Here is an 18,307-nt window from a genome sequence, read left to right on the forward strand (position 1 = left end):
TCCTTAACTGGTTCCTCATCTTGATGGGGAAGTACTGTTGTTTGCCATTAAGTATAAGTATAATGTTAGTTGTAGGTTTCTGTAGATGCTCTGAAGTTATTTTTCTAAGGGTTTTTTTTTTTTAACATAATGAATGGGTGTTGAATTTTGTCAGCAGCTTTTTCTCCACTGATTAATCTGATCAGGTTCAGGTTTTTCTTTTTCTTCTTTAATTCTGGTGGATTGTACTGATTAATTCGGGGATACTAAGTCAGCCTTGCATCCCTGGAACAAACCACACTTATAGAACATATAACTTTTTATTTATTGCTGAATTCTATTTGCTAATACTTTGTTAAGAATTTTTATGTTCATATTCACGGGGGATACTAGTCTGTTGTGTTCCCTTTTTGTACTATCTTTCTCTGGTTTTGTTAACAGGGTAATAGCTTCAATTCCTTCTCTTCTATTTTCTGGAAAGATTGTGTAGAATTGGTTTTAATTCTTTAAACACTGGTAGAATTCTCCAATAAAACTATCTGGACTTGCAGGCTTTTGGGCGGGGGGTTAAAATTACAAATTTAATCTACTTAAGAGTAAGAGGGTTAACTCAATTTATCTATTTCACATTGGGTTAGATGTGGTAGTTTGTGTTTTAGAGGATATGCTTTGTCTAAGTCATCAAACTTACATGATGTATAGTTGTGTATAGTATTCCCTTATTACCCTTTTGATGTTTGCAGGGTCTATAGTGGCATTCCTGGTTCAGTCCTAATACTGATCATTTGTGTCTTCTCCCTTTTTTTTTTCCAGTTCACTGATTCTTTCCTCTGTCCCATTAGTCTCTTGCTGAGCTCATCTATTGAGTTTTTCTTTATTTTAGTTATTGTCTTTGTTCAAAATTTTCCATTTAGTTCTCCTTTAAGTCTTCTCTTTCTTTTTGAAGAGACTTTCTATTTATCTGCTGAGATACTCTATTTTTCCATTTGTTTCATGTGTGTTCGTAATTCCCTGTTGAAGCATTTTAATGATGACTGTGTTAAAAATCTTTTTAAAATATATCTTTATTGGAGTATAAATGCTTTACAATGTTGTGTTAGTTTCTGTTGTACAACAAAGTGAATCAGCTATATGTATACATATATCCCCATAACCCCCTCCCTTGAGCCTCCCTCCCACCCTCCCTATCACACCCCTCTAGATCATCACAAAGCATCAAGCTGATCTCGCTGTGCTATGCAGCAGCTTCCCACTAGCCATCCATTTCACATTTGATAGTGTATATATGTCAATGCTACTCTCTCAGTTCATCCCAGCTTCCCCCCTGCCCCCCCATCCCAGGTCCTCAAGTCCGTTTCTACATCTGCATCTTTATTCCTGCCCTGCAACTAGGTTCATCAATACCGTTTTTTTAGATTCCATATATGTGCATTAGCATACAGTATTTGGTTTTATCTTTCTGACTTACTTCACTCTGTATGACAGACTCTAGGTCCATCCACCTCATTACAAATAATTCAATTTCGTTCCTTTTTATGGCTGAGTAATATTCCATTGTATATATGTTCCACATCATCTTTATCCATTCATCTGTCGATGGACATGCTTCCATGTCCTGGCTATTGTAAACAGTGCTGCAATGAACACTGTGGTACATGTAATTCTTTGAATTATGGTATATGCCCAGTAGTGGGATCGCCCGGTCATATGGTAGTTCTATTTTTAGTTTTTTAAGGAACCTCCATACTGTTCTCCATAGTGGCTGTATCAATTTACATTCCCACCAACAGTGCAAGAGGGTTCCCTTTTCCCTGCACCCTACCCAGCGTTTACTGTTTGCAGATTTTTTGATGATGGCCATTCTGACCGGTGTGAGGTGATACCTCATTGTAGTTTTGATTTGCATTTCTCTAATGATTACTGATGTTTAGCATCTTTTCATGTGTTTGTTGGCAACCTGTATGTCTACTTTGGAGAAATGTTTATTTAGGTCTTCTGCCCATTTTTGGATTGGGTTGTTTCTGCAATACTGAGCTGCATGAGTTGCTTGTACGTTTCGGAGATTAATCCTTTGTTGTTTCATTTGCAATATCTTCTCCCATTCTGAGGGTTGTCTTTTTGTCTTGTTTATGGTTTCCTTTGCTGTGCAAAAGCTTTTAAATTTTATTAAGTCCCATTTGTTTTTGTTTTTATTTCCGTTACTCTAGGAAGTGGGTCAAAAAAGATCTTGCTGTGGTTTATGTCAAAGAGTGCTCTGCCTACAATTTCCTCTAAGAGTTTGATAGTGTCTGGCCCTACATTTAGGTCTTTAATCCATTTTGAGTTTATTTTTGTGTATGGTGTTAGGAAGTGTTCTAATTTCATTCTTTTACATGTAGCTGTCCAGTTTTCCCAGCACCACTTATGGAAGAGGCTGCCATTTCTCTATTGTATATTCTTGCCTCCTTTGTCAAAGATAAGGTGACCATATGTGTGTGGGTTTGTCTCTGGGTTTTCGATCTTTTTCCACTGATCTATATTGCTGTTTTTGTGCCAGTACCATACTGTCTTGATTACTGTAGCTTTGTAGTACAGTCTGAAGTCAGGGAGTCCGATTCCTCCAGCTCCATTTTTCTTTCTCAACATTGCTTTGGCTATCCGTGGTCTTTTGTGTTTCCATACGAATTGTAAAATTTTTTGTTCTAGTTCTGTGAAAAATGCCATCAGTAATTTGATAGGGATTGCAATGAATCTGTAGATTGCTTTGGGTAGTATAGTCATTTTCACAATGTTGATTCTTCCAATCCAAGAACATGGTATATCTTTCCATCTGTTTGTATCACCTTTGATTTCTTTAATCAGTGTCTTATAGTTTTCTGCATACAGGTCTTTTGCCTCCTCTAAGATCAGGAACAATACAAGGGTGCCCACTCTAACCACTATTATTTGACATAGTTTTGGAAGTTTTAGCCACAGCAATCAGAGAAGAAAAAGAGACAAAAGAAATCCAAATTGGAAAAGAAGTAAGACTGTCAGTGTTTGCAGATGACATGATACTATACATAGAAAATCCTAAAGATGCCACCAGAAAACTACTAGAGCTAATCAATGAATGTAGCAGGATACAAAATTAATGCACAGAAATTTCTTGCATTCCTATACACTAACAATGAAAAATCAGAAAGAGAAATTAAGGAAACACTCCCATTTATCACTGCAACAAAAAGAATAATATACCTAGGAATAAACCTACCTAAGGGTGCTTTAAAAATCTCTGTCAGGTAATTCAAAGACCTGTCATCTCAGTGTTGGCATCAATTGACTCTCTTTTCTCTTTTGAGATTTTCCTTGTTCTTGGTATGAATGGGTGATTTTCAACTGAAATCTGGATATTTGGGGCATCATATTATATAAGACTCTGGATCTTACTAAACCTTTTGTTTTCAGCTGGCTTCTTCTGACACCCAGAGGAAAGGGGAGGTGCCACCTCATTATGTCAGGTGGAGGTAGAAGTCCAGGTTCTACACTCAGTCTCCACTGATACCTGAGGGGGAAGTGGGGACTCCTCTTTACCCCTTAGCAGGGTTGGGAGTTCTGGCTCCTCACCAGGCTTCCACTGATACTGCCCCCCTGGCTGGGTGCAGTAACAGTAACTCATTACTGTTCCCCACATGGCATCCAATGATACCATGAAGAGAGGGTGTCAATGCTACATGGTGCTGAAAGTCCTGACTCTCTACAGGCCTCCTCTGATACCACTCCAGTGGAAAAGGGAAGTTGGGAAGGAGTGTCTCTTATTGCCAGGTGGGATAAAAGTCCAGGCTCCCCGTGTGTCTCCACTGATACAGCAGGGGTGGGGGCCTCAATACTTCCCAGTTGGGATGAAAATCTTGGCTCTCTACTTAGCCTCTGACACCATATAGCAGGGAGGATGGGAGACCTCATTACAACCTGGTAAGGATGGAAGTCTAGGCCTCCCACTTGGCCTTTGCTGGCATGGGAGAGGATGGGGCCACAGTTTCTTATGTGGTGTATGGCTGGAGTAGGAGCGATTATAGTCTAACAGTTTTTATCTTGCCAGGCTGCCTCTTTCCTGGTCTTTTGGCTAGAGAGAGCACACTTTTGGTAGAGCTTTTCTTTTTATGCCTAGTGGTGTTTCCAAGTTATCAGCTTCTTCAGCTCAAGCTGGGACATACGAGGCAAAAACAAAAACCAGGGAACACACCATCATGGTGTTCCTTCGGTCTAAAAGCCCCTAGCCAGTCAATCTTCCTCTCTCCATCTTTCAGAGTCTTCTTATGTTTGTTTTACATATAATGGCTAGAGTTTTTAGTTGTAATTAGCAGGAAGAATACAGAAAAATACTATTCAATCTTCCCAGAAATGGAAGTCCTCTACTTGTTTTTTAAATACTCTAATTTTTCTACTATTGTCAACTGTAATAACATTAAGCATCTTTATAACTATAACCTGTTCTTTTGCAGCTGGGTTCTAATCTATCATTCCACTAAAACATAACATTATTTAATTACTAAATTATATTTTGCTGTCAGTCACCTTGTACTTTGGCATCTGTATTTTCTAAATTCTCCCCCTTTCAAATAAAACTACTCAATGAATGGGATACATTTCCACCACCACCTCCACTTCAATACCTATGTTTGGTTTGGATCGGAACAAATCTGATCAAAAGATTAAGTAAATATATCAATTCTTAAGACATTTATAAAAGCCATGGAAATGTTTTAAAATATTCATTTTCAAAGAGGTCTTAAAATTAACGATAGAGAAGGATGTCCAATAATTTAAGTTTTTTTACTAGACCCAGCCCAGTTACTACCTGGATTTCTAGCCACTTTTTTCTTTCAATTTCTAAATTTCTTTCTAATTTGAAGTCTAAACAATTTATTAACTAAGGTCCATCTATATATCTCATAAGGCCCTGGGAGAAACAGATATTTTGAGTAATTACCTGCATCTAACCTGAAGCACAGGGTCTGGAAACATCAATGTGAACAACACCAACAGTATCCTGCTCTTATATTCTTCTGAAGCTTCCTGAGACAGTGATATATCAAAGCAATGCTTCTCAGACTTTTCTACCATATAACGCAAGTATTCAGAAGCCTACAGAACTCAAGGTTGGAAACAGTCTACTCAATCTTATGTCTCCTATTTATCCTTAAAATTCAGAGTAATATTACTAGGAAATGACTAAATTTGCCTTAATTTTCTTCATAGCACTTATCATAAACTAAAATTTCATACGTTCATATGATTATTGCCTCACTCTTCAGCACTGGAATACAAGCTCCGTGAGAGCAAAAAACCTCTATTTGGTTCACTACTCTATTCCCTGCTAGAATAGGGCCTAACGTAATCAGCATTCAATAAATATTTGTTGAATAATTACTGTATAAACAAATGAGAATCACAGAAATTCTCACTTTTATTTCTTACTTAAGAAATCAAACTCTTATATCATTATTTATCTTCAGAATGTACTTCTATGATTAAGAAATATAAAAGTTTTAAAAATAACCTAGCTCAGCTTTCCCATTCCTGATACTTTGTTCTAACATGCAGCCAATTAAAATTTCTACTCTAAGAGCTTGAAATTTGTATCCCCTATTTTAAGGTTCCTTATGTTTCAGGTAGCGTAAGTTTAAAATAATTCCCTTGAAGTCTTAGAAATTCTTTGCATAATATTTAGCTGGGAAAAAGAGTGTGGAAAAAAGGAAGTAAAATACAGGCAGAAGTTGGTGACTGCATAGGTGTTCAGCAAGAAATCAGATGATACTGAAGATGATACTCTCAGTTTTGCTAATGGAACAAGTGAGGAACAATCTGATTGTATTCTAGCATCCCCACTGATCAGTAAAGGTTGATCACTAAGCTGACTAGTCAGATATCCCCTTCCATGTCTTGTTTACTGAACGACACAAATTAAGATTATCTGCTTACTTTGAATTACTCAACTGCGAAGCTCTATACTTGCTCTGTCCAAATCAATAGCCACTAGCCACATGTGGCTACTGACACTTGAAATGTGGCCAGACTGACTCAGGAACAGAATTTTAATTTTATTTAATTTTTATTTAAATGTAAAAGTTGAAGCAGCATTAAACACAAACTTCACTGTTTTGGTAGAACTAAATTTCCCTTTCACCTGTACACTGCATAAATTAGTATATTTAGTAGTGCGTGTATACTAGAAATTTTAATATTATATATGTATGTGGCTTACATCACACTTCTATTGGAAAGCACTGCTCTAGGACATTGGTTCTCAACTGGGGACAATTTTGTTCCCCAAGAGACATCTGGCAATATCTAGAAACATTTTTGGTTGTCACAGCTTGGGAGTGCTACTGCATCTCATGGGCAAAGGCCCGGGATGTTACTAAACATCCTACAATGCACAAAACGACTTTGTTTTGTAAACAAAACATACCTAACTACCACCACCACCACCACCTCAGTTCTCTTACCAAAATACAACTGAGAAAAGTATCCATTACCTAAGGAAGTAATGAGGGGGGTTGGGAGAGATGACAGGTGGCTGATGTCAATAGAAAAGGCTGGTGTGTAAGATGAAAATTTTGTGATCATACAAGGAAGCTGGTATGATTTTAAAAGGCAAAAACAAAAGAATGAGGAATACATTTTCTTTTATTGTTTAAGTAAAGAAAAAAAACTACTATCGACAAAATGCATATGAGAGTAAGTGAGACGTCTCAGGTAGTCAGGATCAGAAACTCTTGCAACAATTTAGGGAAGGAGGTCCTAAGGCCTGAATTTAAGTGTACTGCAGCTCAGAAAAAAACAATGGAATAATTATCCCTTAATATCTTAAAAGCATTTTTTTCTTTAAACATCCTAATCATATACAGCAATATAAACATATTTCAAGAATGATAAATGAGCATCATGATATAGTTAAATAAAAATGAAAGATATAATCGTTTTAAAATTAATCAAGAGTCCCAAATAAGATCAGACCAAGTCTCACACTAAGGCTGAAAAGGCTTTTAGGCAGACATTTTTACCTTTCCGTGTCAAGCGCTTCCTCATTTTTCATCCATCTAATGGTTGGAGTAGGAAGTCCTGAAGCAACACATGGTAACACTGCACTCTGACCAATGACTCTGACTAAGGAAGAAGGTTGTTTCAAAAATACCAAGTTTGATGTAACCTCAGGATCTAAAAAAAAAAAATTAAACAAAAGACAATAATTAAGAAAGCACTTTACCACTTTAATGATAAAGAATGGCAAATTCCTATTCAGTCTGTGTGGCTTTATACAACAAAATAGTTTAAGCAAAAGTGACAAGAAAATTCCATTTAAATTAGCAAACATTTCTTAATAATTTCCATGTGCAAAACTTTGTGCTAGGCTCTCTGGGGGCCTTAAAGATGTATAAGTTATAGCTCCTGCTTTCAATGTGCTTACTGGTCATCTGAGTGAGATCTGACATGAATCCCCTTCATTTTAAAAGGTAACATAAAGTAAATGCTTCATGAGTGGTACAAATAGAAAAAAGACTGATCAAGCTCAGGACCCTTAGCAGTATCCTCCCCACTCACAGGGATACCATAAGTGGTTTCTTTTCCTTCCCTACACCTGTGTGTTACTTCTGAAAATCTTTGATCTTCATCGCTTTGACTTTCTCACTTAGACTGTCAAACCTTTGATTTTATAATGGTGCAACTAACAGGCTACCACTATACGTGTGTTCACTTCATACAGCTGCCCTCTTATGAGCATATGAAAAGGCCATACTCGTGGGGTAGAAGATAGGGTTCTCTACTAGATGGGGGTGCTATTTCTAATGTTAAGTTTTGAGAAAAAAAGACTGTTCTCAGGCAAAGAGATGTGACTCTTATCCCCATACTCTTAGAAAAAGATGTTCTATAGCCATGGTAACAACCACCAGAGCTGGCCTTAAACTTATGTAACCAATCGATGACAGTTCTGTAGCTATGGTAACAAGTAAACACTGTCTAATAGTTCAGTACAACTCGCTTCAGTGAACATGCCTTTGAAAGCCAACCAATGAGTTTAACCAATGCCTTTAAAAGTCAGCCATTCAGTGGTGGAATCCCTTGCTTCTAAGGCTGACACTGCTCTCATCTCTGTAACCAACCACAAAACATGCTTCTATTACTGACATCAACCCAACCCAGCCTCCTAACCAACACACCAAGAACAATGTCTTCCCAAAAATTTTATAGGAGATTAGCAGTTTGCATTATTCAAGACGACTATGCTTTACAAGCATAGCTCTCTGTTAAGTAAACAAAACATTCTGTACTTTTTGTTTCAGATATTTCATGGTGGCTCATCCTTTTGACACCAAGAATCTTATTTACTTGAATCTGGTTTTAGGATTTGCTTGACTGCTACCACAGATTTAGAGAAAAAAATATGACCTCTGTCTGCTATCAAATATGCCCTCTGTCACATAAAAGCAAGTCAGGAAGTAGGCAGGAAGACATCGCTATATAGCAATAGTTCTCTTTCACCTTGAACTATTTACCTAGAATTAATCAAATTTTGATCAAAACAAACAAATCTGAACAAATATTTATTGGCTTCTATGTGCCAGTTACCATTCTTGGCAGCAGACAAAATTCCCTGCCCTAGTTGAGCTTACATACTAATAAGGGGAGAGAGACAACAAATAAAAGACATGGTATGTCAGCTGGTGATATGTTCTCAAGTAAAATGAAGGGGGAAGGAGAAAGTGCTGGGGCACAAATGGAAGACTGTTGTTTTAAACAGTGGTCCAAGAAAGCTTCACTGATAAAGTGATATTTGAACAGAGAGGTAAGACAGTGAGTCAGGCAGAGATATCTGAGGGAAGAGGAGTCCAGGCAGAGAAAACGGCAAGTAGAAAGACCCTAAAGCAAGAGCATGTTTGGAGTGTTCTAAAAACATAAGGTGGCAACAATCACAGAGTGAGGGAGAGAAGGGTATGAGATGTAAGAAGAGAGATGGGGGAGGGAGGTGGCATTAAGGTTATACAAAACCTTACAGGCCAAGGACTTTTAACATTTGCTCTGAGATGGGAAACCATTAGAAGGTTTTACGCAAAGATGTGACATGATCTAATAAACATCTTAAAAGATAACTGTGGCTGCTGAGCTGAGAATACACTGGGATAGGAATGATAAGAGCAAGAACGATGATGACAAAGGAAGAAACTGCATTTTAAAAAATCAGTTCAAGGCCCATTAGGAATACTCTCAAGAGTGGCTGCTCATAACATTGGATAACATTGGCCTCCCTTTGCAAGCCAATCCATAGGCTAAAAACATGCCTACAAAATGGTTATATATAAAAACTGTCCAAACAATGTAGGGATGGTCCAACTCAGATTTGAAATGAGAAATATGGAAAGAATCAGGCATGTAGCAGTGCGAACAGAAGCTGAAAGGTCATGAAACACCAAGAGGGTAGAGGGACTATGATGAGCCACAAGTGAGAGGACATCACAAGAAAGCAGAAGTTACAGAGCTGAGAAAAGATGCACAAAACAGATTATGAGGAAAGCCAGTAAGGGCAGAAAGAATGAGAACCCACAAAGAGAAGGAAAGACAGAAAGAGGAGCGTTCATTAAAATGGGGGAGCATCACAAAGATCCAAGAACTCTTGCTCACCAGTGTCTCTAGAGATGCTGTACTAACAGTTACTACTCTGCCCATCCCTTATATGAACCAGCCTGAGTGAGTCTCTGATTCTTATAAGTAAAAAGACTTAACTACAAAAACAACCCTATTACAGGGAGGTAAGAGAACTATAAAAACAACCTTATTACAGGGAGGTAAGAGAACTATAAAAAGTATGCTATTGGGGGAGAGAGCAGAAGATAGAGGTTTGACAAAAGACACAGAGCTAATGTTTCTTTGGCCACGAAGAATGCCACAGATACTGAACATACTTTACTGCTTGGTAAATTTTTACTGACCAACACATTTGCTAAAAATCTGTCTGGTATGTTTTCTTCTTTTGTCTCCCTGTAAGAAACTGAAACTCTTTATGCTGACATTAATATCTCAACCCACACCTGTAACAGTGTTTATTAAAAAAAATTCTAACAGAACAATTTTTATCCATTAATAAACATAAAACCATCAGTGCTGATAATAATCTAATACCTGGAAGAACTTTTAATTCAACTTCATCACTATACTTTGGTGGTCCACCACTTTCAACTATGCAGCGATAGAGTCCCCCATCTCCTTCAGTTGCGTTGCTGATAACTAGTGTTCCACTTGGAAGTTTGGTAAGTCTATCATCCAGAAGAAGAGGCTGTCTGTTCTGTTCCCACCTCACAAATGGGACCAAATCTGCATTAACTTCACAATTCAGAATTGCACTGTTCCCAACATAAACCGAAGAAGGTTCTGGTTGGCTGGAAAATCTTGGAAGACCTAGACAATAAAGAAAACGAGAAAATAAAAAGTAGTTAAATATTACTTTAAAATGTAGTCATAGGAACCAGGAGCAAGTCAGCCGGTGTGGCCACATGTGTAGTGGAACCAGGGTCAAGAAGGTCCATGGGTCAGGATATTGGCTACATACAGGGATACAGATCAAGTAAATAAATGTACTAGGAATAACTGGAGTCAGATTCCTCACAGTTGAAGAAGCAAGGTACAAATATTAAAAGCAGAAGGGTAGAATAAATCCCATGGTATTGCACTAGAACAGAGGTATCAGTGTAAACTTAACAGTTTTATAAAACTATAGATGTATATAGATAGATGTATATCTGGATATAAATGTATATGCGTAAAATATATATACGTTTCATATACAGTTATTACAGATACACACACACGCATACTAACTCTGGCCAGAGAGTCCAGAATCAATGTCACTTCAGTAGCAATGTGTACATACGGTGACCTAATCATGATTTCTAAATACTATTCTCCACTAACGCAGCTTGGAGAAATGGCTGATTCTAGGACTGGAGTAGGGAAAGAACAATATGAGTCTGGAAAATCTTGTGAGAGAAAGTAAGGAAGTATCTAAAGGATAACAGGGACATATCAAAAGGACACAGAAGTCAGATCAAAAGGAGTTTCCTCTGGCTAGATCTGGGATAATGAACATTAATGCAGGAAGAATCAAGAATGGATGCTAAAACTAGTAAGTGAAAGTTGGATGAAGAATAGGATATTTACAGAGTATCAAATTACTTCTTCCCAAAATACTTATTACTAATTAATAAAAGTACAAAGTATTTATTAACTTTAGAGTAAAGAAACATAGTACAGACAATCTTAACCAAGTAATAAAAGTTAACATCACCAGTAATGGAACAAAACACCACATGCTTCCTGATATGATGCACTAATAATACAGCATCACTTCTGTGATATTTCTCCCCAAAATGCAAAATCTAAATCTATTCATGGAGGAAAATTAGAAAATCTGAAATGAGACAAGGATAAACTGAAGAATGGTTTGAGATCGTAAGAATCTAAGGAGAGAACTACTAAGTAAAACTTGTAACCCTGGACCAGAAAGGAAGGGGGATGATGGGGCAAAGTTTCTGCTTTTGTTTTTTCTGCTACTTAGAACATTATTGAGACAACCAATGAAATATGAATTGTATCTATGGATTAAATGATAGAATTTTATTAAGGTTAATTTCCTAATATTGATGGATGTTTACTTAGGAAGAGGTCCTTGTTTTTAGGAAATACACACAGAAGTATTTAGGTTGGGGTAACATCTGCAACTTACTCTTAATGGTTAAGAAAAAATTTTATGTGGGTATGTGCATATTAGATGATAAGCAGATGTGGTAAAATGTTAACAATCGGGTAATCTGATTGAAGAATATATGAGATTTCTTGGTTTCATTCTTATGACAATTCCACAAATTTAAAATTATTTCAAAATAGAATATTAACCCAAAAAATGTAGTCATAAATACTTTGTAGACGCCACAGAACGTAATGGTTAAGAGCAGATATACAAGGATCCACTGCTCCACATCCTCATTTGGTACTGGCGTACTTTTTGACTTTTAGCCACTCTAACAGGTGTGAAATGGTACCCCATTGTGGTTTTAATTTGCATTTTCCTAATGATTAATGATTTTGAGCATCTTTACATGTGATATCAGCTACACCTACATTTTCTCTTATTAAATGTCTGTTCAAGTCTTTTGCCCATTAAAAAATAGGGTTGGGGCTTCCCTGGTGGTGCAGTGGTTGAGAGTCCACCTGCCGATGCAGGGGACACAGGTTCATGACCCCGGTCTGGGAAGATCCCACATGCTGCGGAGCGGCTGGGCCTGTGAGCCATGGCCACTGAGCCTGCGCGTCTGGAGCCTGTGATCCGCAACAGGAGAGGCCACAACAGTGAGAGGCCTGCGTACCGCATTTAAAAAAAAAAAAAAAGTGTTGTTTTTCTTTTTATTGTTGGTTTGTAGTAGTTATTAAAAATATATTGCAGCCATGAGTTCTTTTTTAAGCATATACTGTGAATATTTTCCCCAATCTGTGGGCTATTTATTTCTAAAGGTGCCTTAGATGAGCAGAACCTCTTCTTATAATAAAATCTAAATTATCTTTTTTTCTTAAAAAAAAAAAGAGCAGATATACAGAAAAAACTAGTGGTTAACGTGGGGGAAAGTGGGGTGGGGACACATGGGAGGGGGAGTGGAAGGTACAAACTATTGGGTATAAGATAGGCTCAATGATGTATTGCACAACATGAAGAATATAGCCAATAATTTTATAATAACTGTAAATGGCAAGTAACCTTTAAAAATTGTATAAAAATAAAAACAAAATTTTAAGTGACTCTGATATGCTCAGAACACAACAAAATGTTTCTTCAAAGACTAGCAAACATTAAATAATGAGAAACATAATTCCAGGTTTTCTAGTTCTATGATAGTCAATTAGTCTATATGGAAATGACACACAGGTTGTCTAGCTCTGCTACAAATTTTTTCTTATTTTTTATTTCAAGGGGATTTTTGAAGGAAAGAAATAAAGATAAAATTAACCAAATATCTACTTTTCAGAAATTGGAAAATTAGAAGCAAGAATTAACAAAGATAAACAGAAACTAATAAAGTAGAGGACAAAAGGAATCAAATAAAACCAAGAACTAGTTCTATTTTTAAAAAGTCAAAATATTCTCCCTCCTGTGCTCTCATGAAAATGAGTAATTTTTTAAAATATAAACCCACAACAACATATGGGAAGTTGGCAGACAAGAGATTTCAAAAAGTTTCTGGATAGGGAAAGCAGATGGAGGAACTAGTAACTGACATATCGAGGCAGAAAACGCTGCAGCTTCTTTTGCTCACGAGTAGGAGGCCAGTTTGTCCTGCTGTCTTTGGAGAATTGCAGGAGAAAAGAGAGAGAGTGGGAGTGAGGCATGGGATTGACAAGAAGGGATTAACAGTGTGTGTATTTAGACTACCCAGTTACCCCACCTTTGGGCACAAAACACCCACAGCCAGGGGACTGCCCAGGCAGTAAAAGAAAAATTTCTGCTGTGGAGATATGAGACAGCCCAGAGAAGAAGACCTGTCACATTTAATTCTATGAGCTATCTACTTAGTGTGCTTTCAAAAATTCCCCTTCTTGTTTGACTTAGCCAGAGTCAGTTTCTATTGCTTGCAAACAAAGAACTCTAACCAATAGTTTTTCAGAATGGCAATTTAGCAGGAGCGTATCTTTTTTTGGCAGCATTTTTTTAAAAATAGTTTTACTGAGGTACAATTTATATGATAAAGGCTACCATTTAAAGTGCACAATTCAGTGGTCTTTAGTATATGCAGCGTTGTGCAACCATCACTATCATCTAATTTTAGAACATTTTCACCATCCCCCAAAGAAACTTTGTATTCACTTGCAGTCATTCCCGTTCCTTGTACCCACCCCTTTCCCACCCTCTTCATGCCCTCATTCCCCCCATCTCCAGTCGTATTCTATTCTACAGAAATAAAGATTTGCAAAAGTTTGTTCACTATACTACTGTCTATAAGATCAAACAATTTTTATCCATTAACTATTCATCAAAAAGGGAATTTTTAGATAAATCACAATATATACAAATACAATGGATACTATGCAACTATTAAGAAGAACTTCTACTCATGTCTTAGCTTAGATATTATTTCCTCCTGATACCCAGGCCAAGAGCAGGTTAAACAAATCTCCTACAGAATGTTGTATGCAGCAAAAGAACTTGGGTTTTGTATTAAAATTGCCTATTTACTTAGATATTAGGTCAAAAATGTTTCCTAAAGGATATGAAAGCTAAAAGGAATGATGAACAAACCTAGCAGAGGAGAAGAAAGAGAAGAAAAGGTGGAGGACAGGATTAATAGGCAGTGAGGAAGCCGTGAACAAAGGTCAGAGGCAGAGGATGAAAGGAAGTGAAAACATTCAGTACTGCCAGAGCCTAAAATGAGGTGAGGGTGCTGATGGTGGTAGGGGGCAGGGACAGAAGCAGAACGGAGTGTTAGGAATGAAGCTGGAGAAGTGGAGGTAACCTCACGAAAGAACTCAACAGGCCTGTTAAAGAGTTTAGACATTAACTTGATGTTGTTTACTGGAGAGCCACTGAAGGGTGAGAAAGAGTGCTCTGACCACACAGTGGAGACTGGGTTGGAGGAGGGAAAAAATGAGGTGGCAGACAGTTACAAGGTTGTGATGAGGGATGACCAGGAGTAGCCTCAGGAAGGAGCATGTGGATCAAGTACAGAGGAATTAGGAAGCAGAATTCACTCGATTTGGTGATTGGACGTGGGGGACAGCTGAGAGGAAGGAGTTAAGATCAAAAGCCCAGCTTAAAATGTGAATGATAAACAAAGGCTGACCTAAGTGACATTATAGGGGCAGTCAGTCATAATGCTAACTTATTTATCAACATTTTGGAGAAAGTATGGCAAAAAGATTTTTGAAAGAAAGAGAAGAAAGAAAAAAGAGAAAAGGCAAACTGTCAAAAGGCCTGATTCTTTTCTCCTTTTATTTTTCCATCCTCAATCTGTGATTATGAAATAATTACAGTGGCTGTACATCACACTCAAATTCAACTTTTGAGTATTTGGCTGCAAAGAGAAAAAGAGCCATCACACTCTGAATGAACAAGCAAATACAACCTGTAGTGAGTAGGAGGTGGGGAGCCATGATCCAAGAGTGGGAACAAGATGGGAAACTACTGTCTCAGTCATATTCTTTGTTCACATGTTAGCATTTCACCAAGGTGAGAATAAATATAAGACTTAAAGATAAAACAATTTTTGTACAATCTGACCCTTAACAGAAACTTACTTCATCTGGTTCTCAAGTGTAAAAACACTGATCTGAGGACTATAATATCTACTGCAAACAGTATGATCTCTTTAGGAACCATAGCTTATCTTTCTAGATCTTTAATTGTTCTTACACTTTCCAACATTTTTCAAACAGGAATGCGCTAAAAGAGAGTGAATTTTTCTCTTTACAACCTTCTGCTCTTTATATATATACATATATATCCTACAGATTTTTTTTTTTAATTTTTAGTTTTTGGTGGGCCTTCTCTAGTTGCGGTGAGTGTGGGCCACTCTTCATTGCGGTGAGCGGGCTCCCCACTACGGTGGCCTCTCCCGTTTCAGAGCACGGTATCCTACAGATTTTTAAATATTCCAATTAAATGTCATTTCCTTGGTTAAGGCATAAAGAACCAAGACTGACTCATGCTAAATGGTTATGTGGGTAGGGTAAAAGTTCACAATCAAAGTGACAATTTTCCTGCACAACTTCTTTTGCCATTTCCAAGTTAAAAAGATAAAAAGACCTGGCTCAGTACTTCTGATAGCAACTTTAAGCCATCTAAACCATTAGAAAGCGGAAAAGTGGTATAGTTTAATCCCTACAGCACTGATCAAGTCCTAGCATAATCCTATACACCTGGTATATGCTCAATAGATACTTGTTAAATGAGTGTATTTGCTGTAACCAGTTTAATGAAAACTCTAAGACAATACTGCTTCCATCAAGATTTACCCTTTATAAAAAATTTGAAAATACAAATAAATTACTCAACAAAACTTACCTGCTACTGTGAGCTTGGCTGTTCTGCTGACAATAGTTCCAAGACTCTCAACAGTGGCCACACACTGATAATAACCTTCATCAGGTTTATTGTGTTTGGAATGCACCACATTGCTAATAAATAAAGATCCATCTGGGAGAAGCTGGCGTCGATCGTCTGACACTAAGTTTAAAAAAGTTCCATCTTTTTTCCATTCAATTTTTGGAGAAGGCTCAGAATATGCTGAACAGTTTAGTATACCAGAAGAGCCTCTAACTGAGAGGGTATCCACTGGTTCCACCAAAAAATAAAATGGAGTGAATGTCCGAATGCTGGATCCTGCCAAAATAATAAAGAAAAAGAACAAAGTTAAGCAAAACTTTCCTCTACTACTGCTGTAAGAAAATATAACATGTCCAAAAATTATTCTTAAGTGGTTCCCCCTTAGGTATGATACACAAATACAGTCATTTCACTATGAATATCTAATAAATAAAATCTACTTTTTATTAGAAAATCAAAATTTGACCCACTTAGAAGAACATTAGGAAAAAAGACCCTGCTAGCAGAGATAATCCAACCTTGTTAGATGATATGAGTATCTAGTAAAAGTTTTATTTCAAACCCTACAATGGGATTTAAAAATATTTAAAATTACGGTATTCAAAGTGAAATTTTCTACAGAATGTAAAGGAGGTAGAAAACTGAAATGATTCTTTGTTAATACAGTATCTCTTCTATGTTTACCAGCTGTATTTCTTTCATAAATTCACTGTACACACCCTTTGTCCATTTTTCTAGTGGATTATTCATCCTATTGACTAAAAGCAATTTTTGGACATAGCTATCAAGTTTTGTAAATGTTCTTTTTTCTACTTTGATATTATGATTTTTTTGTTATAAGAAAATATATTTTAACTACATAAAAGTAAATCTGTTACATTTAAAAAGGTTTTCTTTATCGCAAGAATATTTTTTAAAATTCAGCTTTGTTTTGTGCTAGTACTTTTGTGGTTTCATGTTCTATATTTAATCTTCATCTAGAATTCATTTTGATGTAAAGACCACTGGAGGGATCAGGTTAATTTTTCTAAGTCTTCAGCCAGTTCTTTGAACATGGAAAAAACATAATTTAAAGAAAACATTTGCTATAAACCCTATATTCTCAGCCAGAGAAAGCTTTCCAACTTAGTTTTACCTCTTTTTTCCACGAGAACTACTGATCAACTCCTTTGTGAACAACTCGAGTTGGAATCACATTTCTTCATATGAACAAATGAAACCAAGACTTTTTCAAATATACATCTACACAGCCCTTTATTTATAGGTTACTTACATTATGAATTTAAGTATGACACTAATTCTTTATTACCTAATAAAAGAATAGTTATAAATAAATATGAAACACACTGGCAGAGGAAAGGAAATAATATTCACTTGGTTTAACATTTTCCAACACTTACAACGATAAATAAATTCCAAATAGACTAAGCACCCTTTCCCAAACACCACGAGGGGTTTCAATCCCCATATGATGAATATGAAACTGATTCTTCAAGTCCTAAAACTCTTGAAAGTGAGCTTTAGGAAATTTTCAGAAGTAACCTACAGTAATTTGCTTCTTATTACGATAAAAATTTTTATACTGCATTAATTTACTGGAACTATAGTAAAATAAATCAAAATATAAACTTCAGGGCAGTAAAAAATGGTTAAATAAGAAAAATTACCTTTATACCTTTTCTGTATAACTATTAAGTCTTCATTACACCACCCAAATTTAAACTCAGAGATATATTAGATTGGCAGTTAAATTATGCAAATTAACAATTTAAAATAGTCATTAACTATATTAATAAATAAAATTAATTTAAAAATTTGGACAAAGTCTTTGCCATTTGACAAAAAATACAAAAAAATTACACCAATATAAATATTTTACAGTTTAATGTTTTATCTTGGTTTTGATTTTATTTCATTTAAAAAGCCTATGTCATATCAACCAAGTTGAACAAAAGAGTATATGTGTTCAAAAAATTAAGAAAAAATTATACTCATTAAAGTTTACAAATGCCTTTGAAAAATCAAGGCACTTCAAAATTTTACCAAAAAATATCCATCCATTCAGTATACTTAGAATATAGCATTGCTTAAATATTTACATTTATCATCTTTTACTTTATTCTCTCAGCAGGGGGTGACCTAAGATAGTCTTCCTTCACTTAAAATCTCTCAAAGGCTTGCCACTACTTTTTATTTAAAAAAATCTAAATAAACTTCTTAACT

The 18,307-nt window shown here is 36.3% G+C and overlaps 1 protein-coding gene across 4 annotated transcripts in view; it reads right to left on the reverse strand.

Moving 5' to 3' along the window:
• NEO1 (neogenin 1) overlaps positions 1-18,307 on the reverse strand; it is a 240,018-nt gene that overhangs the window by 152,259 nt on the left and 69,452 nt on the right. For all 4 annotated transcript variants that reach the window (XM_079907492.1, XM_079907491.1, XM_079907493.1 and 1 more), the window contains 3 exons: positions 16,043-16,360; positions 10,120-10,395; positions 7,008-7,161 (listed from right to left, as the gene is read on the reverse strand). In XM_079907492.1, coding sequence (XP_079763618.1) covers positions 7,008-7,161; positions 10,120-10,395; positions 16,043-16,360 — 748 coding nt within the window. The remainder of the gene's footprint in view (positions 1-7,007; positions 7,162-10,119; positions 10,396-16,042; positions 16,361-18,307) is intronic.

Source organism: Stenella coeruleoalba, assembly GCF_951394435.1.
Source record: "Stenella coeruleoalba genome assembly, chromosome: 2".
Lineage (NCBI taxonomy): Eukaryota > Metazoa > Chordata > Mammalia > Artiodactyla > Delphinidae > Stenella > Stenella coeruleoalba.